At 40.3% G+C, this 12265-nt stretch overlaps 2 protein-coding genes across 3 annotated transcripts; both read right to left on the reverse strand.

Annotated features, from left to right (window-relative positions):
• Positions 1-146: 146 nt before the first annotated feature.
• LOC130408538 (ankyrin repeat domain-containing protein SOWAHB-like) lies at positions 147-4327 on the reverse strand. Of its 2 annotated transcripts, XR_008904765.1 has the most exons (2): positions 1169-4327; positions 147-493 (listed from the first exon to the last, which is right to left on the reverse strand). XR_008904765.1 is itself a non-coding variant. In XM_056732113.1 (1 exon), exon 1 carries the CDS (start codon positions 4193-4195, stop codon positions 2162-2164), a length of 2034 nt encoding a protein of 677 aa, XP_056588091.1. In that variant the 5' UTR covers positions 4196-4327; the 3' UTR covers positions 759-2161. The 2 variants fall into 2 exon arrangements, 1 of the variants encoding a protein (XP_056588091.1); XM_056732113.1 differs by lacking the exon at positions 147-493 and having other exon boundaries at positions 759-4327.
• Positions 4328-5018: 691 nt separating this feature from the next.
• Positions 5019-11185, reverse strand: ccni (cyclin I). The gene is made up of 7 exons (XM_056731968.1): positions 10950-11185; positions 10012-10168; positions 9386-9520; positions 8556-8630; positions 7504-7644; positions 6867-7100; positions 5019-6322 (listed from the first exon to the last, which is right to left on the reverse strand). Exons 2-7 carry the CDS (start codon positions 10123-10125, stop codon positions 5894-5896), a joined length of 1128 nt encoding a protein of 375 aa, XP_056587946.1. The 5' UTR covers positions 10126-10168; positions 10950-11185; the 3' UTR covers positions 5019-5893.
• Between the last annotated feature and the right edge of the window lie 1080 nt (positions 11186-12265).

The following is a 12265-nucleotide window of genomic DNA, read 5'->3' on the forward strand; positions in this document are numbered from 1 at the left end:
TCTACTGAAAAGCTGCTTTGCAACAATAAAACACTTAACAACTAATGGGCAGAGAATTTTAATAATGATTAATATAAAATGTGGGTTGAGATGAACTGAATACAGAAAACAAAAAAAAAGCTGCTTCCTGACAACTGTTCACTCTTGTGACCCGAATTCTAAATAGGATTTACAATCAAATTCAACAAATTGTTTATTTAATACAATTAATATTCAATAAAATATTATTTCAAAATTATATTAATGGGTCAGGCACCTGCATCCGATGAAACTGTCTATAGTGAAAATATAGAATCTTGTGTTGCTTAGAATCGATGAAGAGAAGCTCTCCAGTAATCATGAACGACATGGAAAATAAATTGAACTCCATTGGTCTGGTCATGATGGAAACCCTGTGACACCCACAGTTCTGCTTTAGAGACTCCGGTCACCTGACACTGGTCAGTGTTAGATTGAAAAACACATCAACAGGAAACTAATGGATGAAAAGGCACTGGAAAACAAACAATGTAGTGGTAACCAAATCACACGGAAACACAACAGCTAAACCATAATGATATGCTTTAGATCTTAATGCTAACATTACCTCAAACAATTATTAAGAAGCCGATTGCAATCATACAGATAATCATTTTTTATGTTTTTTAATTGATTCACACAAGAATTAATGCTTAAGATGTACATTGACAAAATTTACTAATAATTTGTTACAGAGAACGCATCGTGTTACTGCATTTTTTAAATAATAGCACTCTGAATATCTTTCATTATGTTTTTTATTTGACATTGTCATTTAATTTTGAAATGTTTTTTGTTTGAACTATTATGCATTTACTGAAAAGATGCTATGCAACAATAAAACACTTAACAACTAATGAACAAAGAATTTAAATAACGATTCGTATAAAACTTGGGTTCAAATGAACTGTATATACAGTAGAAAATAAAAGGAAAGCTGCTTCCTGAAAACTGTTCACTCTTGTGACCCCAATTCTAAGAGGATTTACTCTATTTCAAAGTTGAACAATTATTGTGTATAATAAAGCGGCAAAATACATGCTGGTGGGTCAACAACAAACACAGTGTTGAAGGTCAAAGTTGTGTCTTTTATTTATATAATAAACTTTGAGTATAAAGCTGCATCACGTAGTGTAAACATTATACTCACTGCTAAGCACGAGTGCAGCAGAATAAACGCCAACACCCTGTGACATGTTGAAACACATCCGCAACACTTCACAGATCGCTTCATAAGAAAAAACCCCTAAAGTCCTGCTTTTATCAGCCTCCCTCGTATCAGACGTACAGTTGGAAAATACACCAATACAGGTTCGATTCCGAATATAAATCATCAAAACACGAGCACACTGAACTACCATTCCCACACCACCACATCAAAAGTGTTATCAAACAGAATACATGAGGAAAAACAAGACAACTGTTACTATAGCAACAGTAAAGGAGGTCTCTGAGAGCCATCAACAGAGCTGGAATGTTTTTCAAAGAACATTTTCTCTCTCCCCCTCCATTTGAAAGATAAGGTAGATGAGTGAGTTAAACATTAAACTGAGATCTTACAGCATTGCAGGACGAACAGTTCCAGGGTTGAACGGGTTGTGAGTGCACGGTATCTCAAAACCACATATCATTTATCATCCCATCTCAAGAAATTACAGAATGTAAACGTCGTGTTTTGGTGCTTTAACACGATTACAGAACACCAGCGTGTCTGCAAACCGCATAGTTTCCTAGATTAACAGAGAGAGCAAAAATACTTGAGGAGCTTAAGAGCATTATAGGGCATCGAACCAAATCTGTCTGGAAATGAAAAACTTGTTTTCAATAGAAAACGTCTTATGATCTCTGTGACGACATGACTAGAGTTTTCAATTCACAACACTGGTGCAAACGATACATATCATAAAACACTCTTACTTTTTAATAAAGAGCGTTCAAAACAACACAGCAGATTAAAGGACATTCACACGGAGCACAGAAACCCCGTGTCACACACACATACACCTGTTCACTGAGAACAAAACATTAAAAAATCCCTTTGGCTTTGAGTGTAATAGATTTTCAATCCTAAAATAAGTGACAAAGTGCATATTTCTTCACCCCAGAAAAGGTGCCACCAATCAAAGAGTCCAGCTGGGGAAAACTAAAAAGCTTCCGAAGCGGAGGTGACCCTCAAGTGAGATTTGTGTTTAAACAGTGCAGCGATGGATGTATGTCTCTTTACGTTTATTTTGGCGGTGGCAGGTCTCATTGGGAGTTTCTCCCCAGAGCTGAGCGATGCTGAACTGGCGCCGATCATCTTCTGCGGTGCTCCCAGAAGCTCCAAAACTTCCCTGTTTTCATCTTGACTCAAGTACTGCCACGGCCTCTTCCCGCTGCTGTCCCTGATCCGAACGTCAGCTTTGAACTTCTGCACCACGAGGCGAATTAGTTTCTTGTGCCCGTGAATGGCCGCCAGGTGAAGCGGCGTGTACCCGCACAGGGTCTTGGCGTCCAGGTCTAGAGTCATACCGGCCTTTTCCACTCCGTACGAAAGCGTGTTCAGAACACGATGGTCACCGTGCTTGGCGATCCAGTGGAGGATGGTGAAGCCGGATATGAAGTCCCGTTTGTAGAGGAGGTTGGGGTCCTCTCGGAAGAGGGCGTAGATGTCGGTCCACGTCCCTGACGCTGCTTTAACAAACCACTCGTGCTCTCTGGGCTCGAGTGGGACTGAGGAATGTTTACTGCTGAAGGAAGCATCGTGCAAATTTCGCAAGGACCCGGCGGGCGAGGAGAATTCACGGGAGCCTCTGCTGGAGGGGGCGGAAACTAAATTGCCCATGCTCAGGGTGGAGGATAGCAGCTGGAGACGGTTAAGCCGGGCCGAGGAGGTGTCCTCCGGGAACGGCAGGTCCAGGTTTTCTCCGAGGCTGCGGCACATGCGACTACGCAGGCGAGAGCTGAGACGCCGGGCGATGGGTCCGTGATGCGTCTCCGGCGAGGCGCTGCGCGAGGACGACTGGTCTTCAAGGTGACCGGTGGAGTGGTGCAAGGGTCCGACGTCATGGCTCGGTTGATGCTGCTGAGACAACAATCTCGTCTCCTGATTGCGACGCAGCAATGAACGTACACCGTTCTCATCTTGCCCGGAGAGATACCTGGAACCATCGTCGCTGGACCACTCGTCACGCCCGGAGCCCTGATTCCAACCCGTGTCAGACACAAGGGATTTGGGGGAGGTCGTCGAAAGGCTGTCATGACTAGAAGTAAGATTTTTTGTGTGACAGGGCTGCAGATATAAGGAAGGAAGGTTTTGAGCTTTTGAGGGATCTGAGGGTCCATGTGGCCTCGGTAGACTGCCATTGCTCCGGCTCAGCCCAGCTTGGGTGTACAGGGGGGTTTGCACGTACTGAGGGGCGTCCAGCAGACATGGAGTCGAGGTGGATATGTGAGACTGACCAATGGAAAGCAGTGGAGGCCCTTCTGCACATTTTGGGAATTGTTTATGAGCGTCCGTGACGGGCTTTCCGGGCGGAGGCGACACTCTAACCTCGTAGTAACATGCAGGCTTGACAAAAGACTGCTCGCAACCATCTGCTTCCCTTAATTGTCTCTGTTTGGCGGGGTAAACAACATGTTCCACCCCGCTTGCCTCCCGGGTCGCCTTCGTCTCCTGTGGCTGAACACTTTGGCCACTCCCACTCGAGCGACTGTCAATGTCAGGTGAGGTTGGTCTCAAAGGGCAGGTGCCCTTAATGGATAATACAGGTTGTTCTACGCTACGGGTTAAAGTTTGGACGTCCTTCTCAAAGCTAGGAGTTAAATCGTTGTTATTGTTGTTTTTGGTTGTGGTGGTTACAATTCCAGCAGCAGGCAAGACCTCAACATGAGTTTTAGGAGCAGTTTGTGGTAAACAGCCCTGGTTTCTACTCACTGGTGAAGGGTCGAGATTCTTGGCGACGTTTCCGAGAAGCGCGCTGTATTTTTTCCTCAGCACAACGTGAGACGCGTCGTCCTCCTGTCGCACCGTCGCCACGGAGTTCACGTACTTCTTGAACAACTCGCGGTTCTGCACTCTCTCCTCGTCCTCGCGCAGGAAGCGTCTGTAGTGGGTCAACAAGTCCGCGTTTCGCACTTTGCCGCCGTTGCTGAGGATAAATCGCAGCACGGACTCCTGCGTGAACTCGACGGCCATGCTGCACGCGCGTGAACCGTCGCGTGGGTCTCACGCTCAAACTGAAAGGACCCGAGAAACGGTTTAGCTCGAGGCTTGTTCACATTACAACTCCGCCCACTTGTGTCTCTCAGTTCCACCTGCATACCTGCGCGCTGACGTCACCCGACGAAAAAACAACAGAAACCCTCGCATGCATTTTAGTGGATTTAATAATCATAGTGGGAATTGAATTGGTTTAAGATTATGGGCTCTGTGGTTCTCTACTGGTAATGTGTTGGGTTCTGTTAGTGGGATGTTTTGTGACGGATGCGAACCAGCAGTAGACAAATATATGCCATAAATGGATGTTATAATGGTTTTAATGGTAAACAAAAGTTAACGTTAGTTCATAATGGAACTATGATTCGTATTATTATTTTTAAAACATCATTTATGTTTTAAATGCGTGTATTTGGCAGACATGTTTATCCTAAGCAAATGGCATTCAAGCCATACCTTTCAGTTCCTGAGATTGAACCTACAACCTTTGGACTGCTTACACATTGTTATACCGACCCAGCTACAGGATCCTAAAGATTTGAATCTTAAAGCTTTAAAATTTAAAACATATACATTCATTGTCCAGCAGATGGCATTTAAGCCATTATTGTGTATTCTGTTGAATCACAAACAGAGGATGTAGGAGTGCAGCTTATGTCAGATGATCCATGGGTCACATGACTCCTCTGGTTCTCCCTAGTGTCAGTGGGTGCAATGAACTCAATTGTAAAGATGTCAGATAACAGTAGTGAATGTTGGTATCCTTCACAAATCAAGATTAACTCCACACACACACAAAAGGTCAAGACGTTTTGTGTTCAGTAGACATTTTTATTTATTTGAGCATAGGGAGATCTCGGCAGCAGTCCGGTATATTATCATCACCTCAGAGCACAAGAGAGCTTTCAGAAGAAACAGCAGATGACAGTCACAGCAAAGGAATGATGAAGGTCTAAAGCTTTTTTCAGTCAGAATGTTATTTTTGCATTTTCTTCTAATCAATTTAACACAATTACATTATCATTATGTTTATAACAAGTGACAAACAGTTCAACTAATCATGTCAGGCCATATATAACACTAGTTTATCATTAATGCTCAGCTATAAAGAAGTGATAGGGAAATTATCACTCTTCAAACACGCGCGCACACACACGTGTAAACACCCGCACACACACATACACACGCACGCACACACAACAAGTGTTAAGGCCGATTCATGGACCAGGAGAATGAAGACTGATGGAACTAATAAGCATCATCAACCACAGCTATTCTTAACATTATATTAATTAAAACTTCGAATCAAAGTCAGCCCTCAAAAATGTTGAAGGTTGTTTAACAAGGAAATTTGAAAAAAAGACACAAATAAAAATGAAGGGATGAAGTAGAGACAGTAAAAACTATTGTTGGCAAATACAGATAAAAAGAGACAAACAGCAACAATACCAGATAGGACTTCCTCCACAGACGGAGGAAAAATATTCCTACTTTTTTTGCAGCATTTTTCCTTGTATATTGTTTTTTTTCTTGTTTTTTAAAACCTTTTACGCTGATTAAATACTTATGAAACGGCATCATGCAGAGTATGTTTTGTTAGTATTTTTTGGCTCTCTTTTGCTCTGAGGTCTGATAATCACCGTCGCTGCGGTTGTGATTTTTTAGATGGTGTTTTCTCTACGTTTCAATGACAGGTTGAAGAGGCGGGCAGGGGGAGGAGCCAGCCTTCTGCCGGATCACCGGCTCACCCGTACAGCGGTGCATCCCCTCCTGGGGACTTTCCTCGTTGTACAGGCGCTTGATCCCATCAAAATACTCATCAACCTCCATCTGTTCCACCTTACGCTTGGCTGAGGACTTGCCGTGAAGCCGAAGCTTGGTGGCAGAGTGGGTTGTGTCGGGGTCAGTGGGTCGGTGAGGATCACAGCCCGGGGCTGTCGGAGTGGGGGAGACTTGGCGGAGGGACAAGTCTCCCTTTACCCGAGGATCTGGGGCGTGAGGCAGAGGATGACAGATGTAAACAGTGTTAGGAGGCAGGGAGGCCTTGTGTGTGGACAGGCAACGTGCAACCAGCTCTCGACAGCCAATCAGCTGAGAACTGTCGATCTAAGAGACAGCGAGATATAGGGGAAAAAATTAGTTATCAACAAATAAAATGTTGCAGCAAATACGTCTTTTTAATAAAGCAATGAGTGAAAAGAGGCCAAGTGTTCGTTCTTTCACAATAGTAAAGTACTTGAGTACAGAGTCAGGTGGAACCCGCTTAACCCCCTCTCGGCTTTATAGCTGTAAACATCAATATGATAAAGTACAATAAATGAATAATAATTTGATTTAATTTTACAGACCACAAGTGTGCAATAACCACTAACACTTTAAAAAGGAGTTATGTCTATTATCATCCCCTTCCTGAAACACATCAAGTATGAAACAAACAGCTGCTAGTTTCAATATTATAAGTTCTTTCCATCTGTAGACAATTTAGTCCGTGAACTCTCTAAACTAGTTAACAATCAGGTTTGATGCAAAGGCTGATGCAATATTTAAAGCACCAGGGAGCCATTTAAAAGCAAAAGCAATTATAAATGCTGATCATGAAAAACAGTATTCAATGCAAAAATAAAACAGAAGTAGATATGTCAAGTCTCACCTGTGCTTTGCACAGCAGGTCGACAGTGAGAGCAAACCAATCAGGACAGATTTTCTCCAGCTCTAGCGTGATGAGGGCGAGGGATAGCACCGAACCGCGTACCTGCAGCAGTGCATTATGGGACAGACAGTGGAGAAGCTGCTGGGTAAGCAGCGCCATGTGCTGTGACGGGTTGAGAACTGACAAAACCCCGATAAGACGCCTAGACTTACAGCTCAGAACCATTGCATGGAACTAGAGAAAGAAAGAAGGGGAGAAATTGAGAGATTGATTGAGAGAGAAACAGGAAAAATAAGAACTGTGGAGGGAGAACGTGATAAACATTCATGATTTTATTCTGATGTTTTGGCGGTCTCTAAATCTCTAAATCACCCAGACGGATAAAAAACGACTATTAATGAAACTTCCACATAACAGCGAATACAATGTTTGCTAAACGCCCAAAGGACAAACAGGCTACATAAATTACTTCAAAAAACAAGCTTTGCCTGTCAAGTCAGGGAATAAAGGAAATAAACGATTACTTTATCAGTGTAATTAAATATAATGGAGAATAATGTTTATAATGCACCAAGACGATATTAAAAAATACTGTATATGTATGTTGTATATTGATGTAGTTGTTGTGTGTACTCACGATGTAAAGGAAGTCCAGTGCAGTGGAAGAGTGCAGGTCCCAGTTTAGCTTATCCAGAATAATTTTCTCCATTCGCAAGATTTCTGATGGAGAACAGCCACATTTGCTGCTGGAGGCCAGTGCTCCCAGAGATGGGATTCGCTACAAAAACACACATATCAAAGATGAAAAACAAAATCAGACTGATCTATTATAACACACAAACACATTTTCTTTCTATAATTAAAAACTCTACTAAATTATTGTAACAGTACATTTTAAAGAACATTTAAGCCATATCACACGGTCAGCAAAACCTTTGGCGAAAAGAAAGAATCGGATTAAATATCAGAGCCTAAAGCTAAAGTTTGTAAAAAAACGCCGCTAGAGGGCGCACGATCAAAGCAAAAATGTCATAGCGTGATGAAGCTGTGGAATGATGGGATCTGTTGTCTTCAACTCCACATCTGATGGCCATACATCAGACGGGAACGATAAATATGTTAGCGCATAAGGTAAAGTTTTATAAATTTTTGTGAATAACTGTGGTCCATAAATAAGTGACTGTTCGAAACAATCTAGTGGCTTGCTAGACACTAGACACCACTTCCGCATTTGTCCACGACACTGTTGTCATGCAGTTTCTACGTCAGTAAAGGCGGTAACAAAGGGGAATGCGGATATGACGGCAGGATATGCTGATTTTCCAACGATTTACAAGTAGTTGGAAACATTTGAGATATTGTTAATGCTAAGCTGAACAAAATATATAACACATGCTTAGTGGTTTTTGGATATTTTACTGCAAAATTGTTACAAACTGCACCTTTAATTCTTTGAGCTAAAGAGTTGATAATTTTTTTGTTAGGTGGTCATCAAACTCGGTTTTATTTCAAAAGCTTTCAAATGTAAACTGTATTTTTTCCACACTTTAATTTTGGAGTAAAGCCAGTGAGAAAAGTGATGAAAGATGCTGGCCATGATTCAGCTCAAATTTCTTTTATAATAACAGGCGTACATGTTGGACTGTGGACACAACGGATCTTAGATCAGCGTATTAATATTACAATCACCTCATCTTCCTCGCTGGTCTTAACAGCCAGGAAGAAACAAGAGATGGAGATGCAGCGCAGGTACTTGGGACGGGCCTGAGAGAGAGAGAGAGAGAGAGAGAGAGAGAGAGAGATTTTAATGTACACTCTTACAGTTTATTAACAGTGTACTTATCAAAAATAAATCAGGTTCAAGGTTGATGCCTACTATACATGTATTTACTATGTAAGAACATAGTATGTACATGTAGAACAGGACGGTAAAGTAAAGTGCTAACGGTACATCAAAAGAATTTCTCTGCGTCTGCCGTTTACTTTGCACACACAGAGTTTGACAAAATAAAGGGCAAATAGACATACACTTCCTGTGTTTATTTCCTGTACATTCAAGTAAAAAAGGGTACAGCCATGATAACTACACCTAAAGCATCCCACGCTTTAAAAATAAATAGTCTCACTCTTTTATATTCCTCAAGAAATATTCTTACATTGTCTCTGCAGTCCTTGAAAGTGAAAAGTTCAACGACCTTTTCTGAAGCTCAAAAAATAAACATCATATACCAATGGTTAAAATATATCTATATAACTATGATTGTATAATTTTTAGAAGTCTAACAACTAATCAGCTTTCAGCTTATTAAATAACAGCAGTTTTAAGTTTTCTATGATCTAATAATTGCACACAAAGACAAATCTGAATTATGCAAGCCTAAAATCAAGCTTCTATATTTTGGACTTCTATGAAAACTTACACACAGTTACACCTGTTATAGATGCAAGTGTAAGGCTGTAAAACCACAATCATTGACAGAGACAGAAGGTCTGGACAGGCCAGAGGTTTTAAACATTACCTTGATGGCGGAGAGAAAGCGATCCAGGATGCCGATGGCCAGGCAGAGCGTCTCTGGATAGAGCTTCAGTTGGGAATGTACATCCCTCAACCACCGAACAGCCTCATCACGCTTTTCAGGGGAAATATCTGTATCCTTAAGAATTAAATATATCAACAGCTGTTAATCATCATCAGACAAAACCTCAAAACAGCCTCATAAACAAAAATCACCAAACCCATGAAGATTTATACTATTATCCAGAGAAATAATGAGCCCCCCGTCATCAAAGACCTTTCCTCTGACTTATGACCAGGAAGATTAACATGTGTGTGAGCGACTGAGCCATTTAATTACAAGGTTGTGTATAAGGGCCTTTGCAGATTTGTAGAGAGCCTGTTACAGTTTTCCAACTCTTATGGGATGTACTGTAAATTTTTGAATTAAAGTACTTCGTACGCATACAGAACGCAATGAAGACACATATTCTAAGTATGCAGTACTGACCTTAATTGAAACTATAAAGATTCTAAAATTAACTAGATAATAGAGTCATTCACCCGAATACCAATCAGCCTCCCACAATGCAAACATTTTTGATACAGTCATCAAACCAGATATATCAGCCAACCCACTGATGGACTAACCTGGTTGGTAGGTTTCTTCGGCACGTAAACCTTCCACAGTTCGGCTTCCCTAGAAACTGCCATCTCCAGAAGAGACGACAGTTTCCGGCTCTCCAAGGGCTCGGCAAACTTCATCGCGAACCCTGGAAAAGCCTACCTCCCCACTGGATACAGCTACCTGAACATGGGGCACAACCACCAACAGATAAATATCAGTAAATAAGCTTTAATGTGCCATCAAGTAAAAAATATTAGTCACTTTAGGAACTTCAAATACATCATAAATATTAAATAACCTTTGTATTGTTATTGCTAACATGTCTTTCAACCTGCTGGTAAAATTTGAGCGAATAACTTATAAATAAAAACATTTAGATAGTAACAATTAAAAATGATGTTTATTGTTAATAATGTTATTATCATTGCTTATAAAAAATATTCTGTTATAACATTACTATATTAAAAAAGTGATGTTGCAACAATGATCAAAATATAAGCCATATACGTATATCAAACAATTCAACATATACACATTTATATATTTAACATGGTGATAGCGGTGACGCTCAAGCGTCACTCCGTTTCTAACCAGGACAAATAATAAACATACGATTAAACGTATGTTTCATCTATAGAGATATAAGACTGGTGTATAATGGTCTTAAGAACTAAAATATGATATATATTATGAAGAGATGAGTGTATTGATGAGCTCATATTGAACAGATGATACTGGTGTAATACGGCGTTGTTGACGCAGTTTACGTAAATACGCGTTAGCAGACTAACGTTAGCAGCGCAGCAACGCGTCAATAATAATGTGTTTAATGACAGCCAGCTCTATTAAAAATGTCATGTACGTATTCAGTGTGACCATTTTGTCTTTAAGGTTTAATTCAACACAGTGAAATAGCGACATTTGATTATAAAAGCCTTCAGAAATGGTGGGATTGTTTTACCTCCCCTGCAAGGTTGTTGGAAACGCAGATCATCCGGTCCATTAAACGGAGGTAAAATGAAGAAGCAGATCGGATTCCGTCATCTTTTTAAGCGTCCATCTTCGCCTCCATATTCGACGCAAAGTTTGGCGGGGCTTTAAAAAACTTAAAGGGATCCTTCCAAACTGATATTAAAAAAGAAATGAACGGAATATAGACACCGACGTCTACTTCCGAGGAGGGGACTGAGAAGGGAAGGAGATTCTCCGCCTACCTTTTCGTCGCGCGCAGGCACCTTCACCGAGAACATTTTCTAAGAAATTAAACAAACACATGAATAACAATAAACGGATAAAAAGGCTATAAAGGCACGAAACGCAAATGAGGATGCGATTGTGGATTTATTATTTACGAAAATGATAGGGAGTTTAGGTCAGAGGAGGGACTACTTTTCTGGCGAAAGGATATTTGAAGCGTTGCTTGTATTTGCAGGGACTACTGTCATTACAATTGTATTCTGCATCATACAGTAATACATAAAACAAAGCAAAAATAAAATATTCACGACATTAAACGTACTCCGTATATATTTTAAGATTTGTTATTTGTGACCCTTGATCACAAAACCAGTCTTAAGTAGCACGGTAACATTTAAGGTAAAAACCAAAAATACATTGTATGGGTCAAAATTATTGATTTTTCTTTTATGCCAAAAATCATTAGGATATTATGCAAAGTTCATGTTACATGAATATATTTCGTAAATTTCCTACCTTAAATATATAAAAACATTATTTTTGTGAGTGGATGGCCTGCTACTGTGCCTCCGACTGACAACTTCAAAGGCCATTTTCTCAATATTTTGATTTTTTCACACTCTCAGATTCCAGAGTTTTAAACGTAACAACCCATACATCGGTAGAAAGCTATATTTTTCAGATTTCAGATTATGTAAAAATCTCAATTTCGGGAAATTGACCCATAAAACTGTTTTTGTTGTCCAGGGTCACATACACATCGTCATTATTGCAGCATATTTGACAAGTCAGTTCATTGCATTACATAAGAATTAAATGATTATTGTCTAATAATTAAGTCTGCAACAAATTTTCTTAAACGGAATAGATCACCTCATGTTCCTAAAAAGGTATCATCATGACCCAAGTTGAATACACATTAATGATGCAACAAAATTTGAATTTACAGCATTTCTCATCTAATAAAATACGTACAGCCAAGTGGCAGATTTAAACACTGACGTTTTAAAGAATCTAAATGATGTTAAATAAATACAAAACCCGTTAGAATAAGAACATTTTTATGAGATTAATGTGTTT

Source organism: Triplophysa dalaica, chromosome 19, assembly GCF_015846415.1.
Source record: "Triplophysa dalaica isolate WHDGS20190420 chromosome 19, ASM1584641v1, whole genome shotgun sequence".
In the NCBI taxonomy this organism is placed as follows: domain Eukaryota; kingdom Metazoa; phylum Chordata; class Actinopteri; order Cypriniformes; family Nemacheilidae; genus Triplophysa; species Triplophysa dalaica.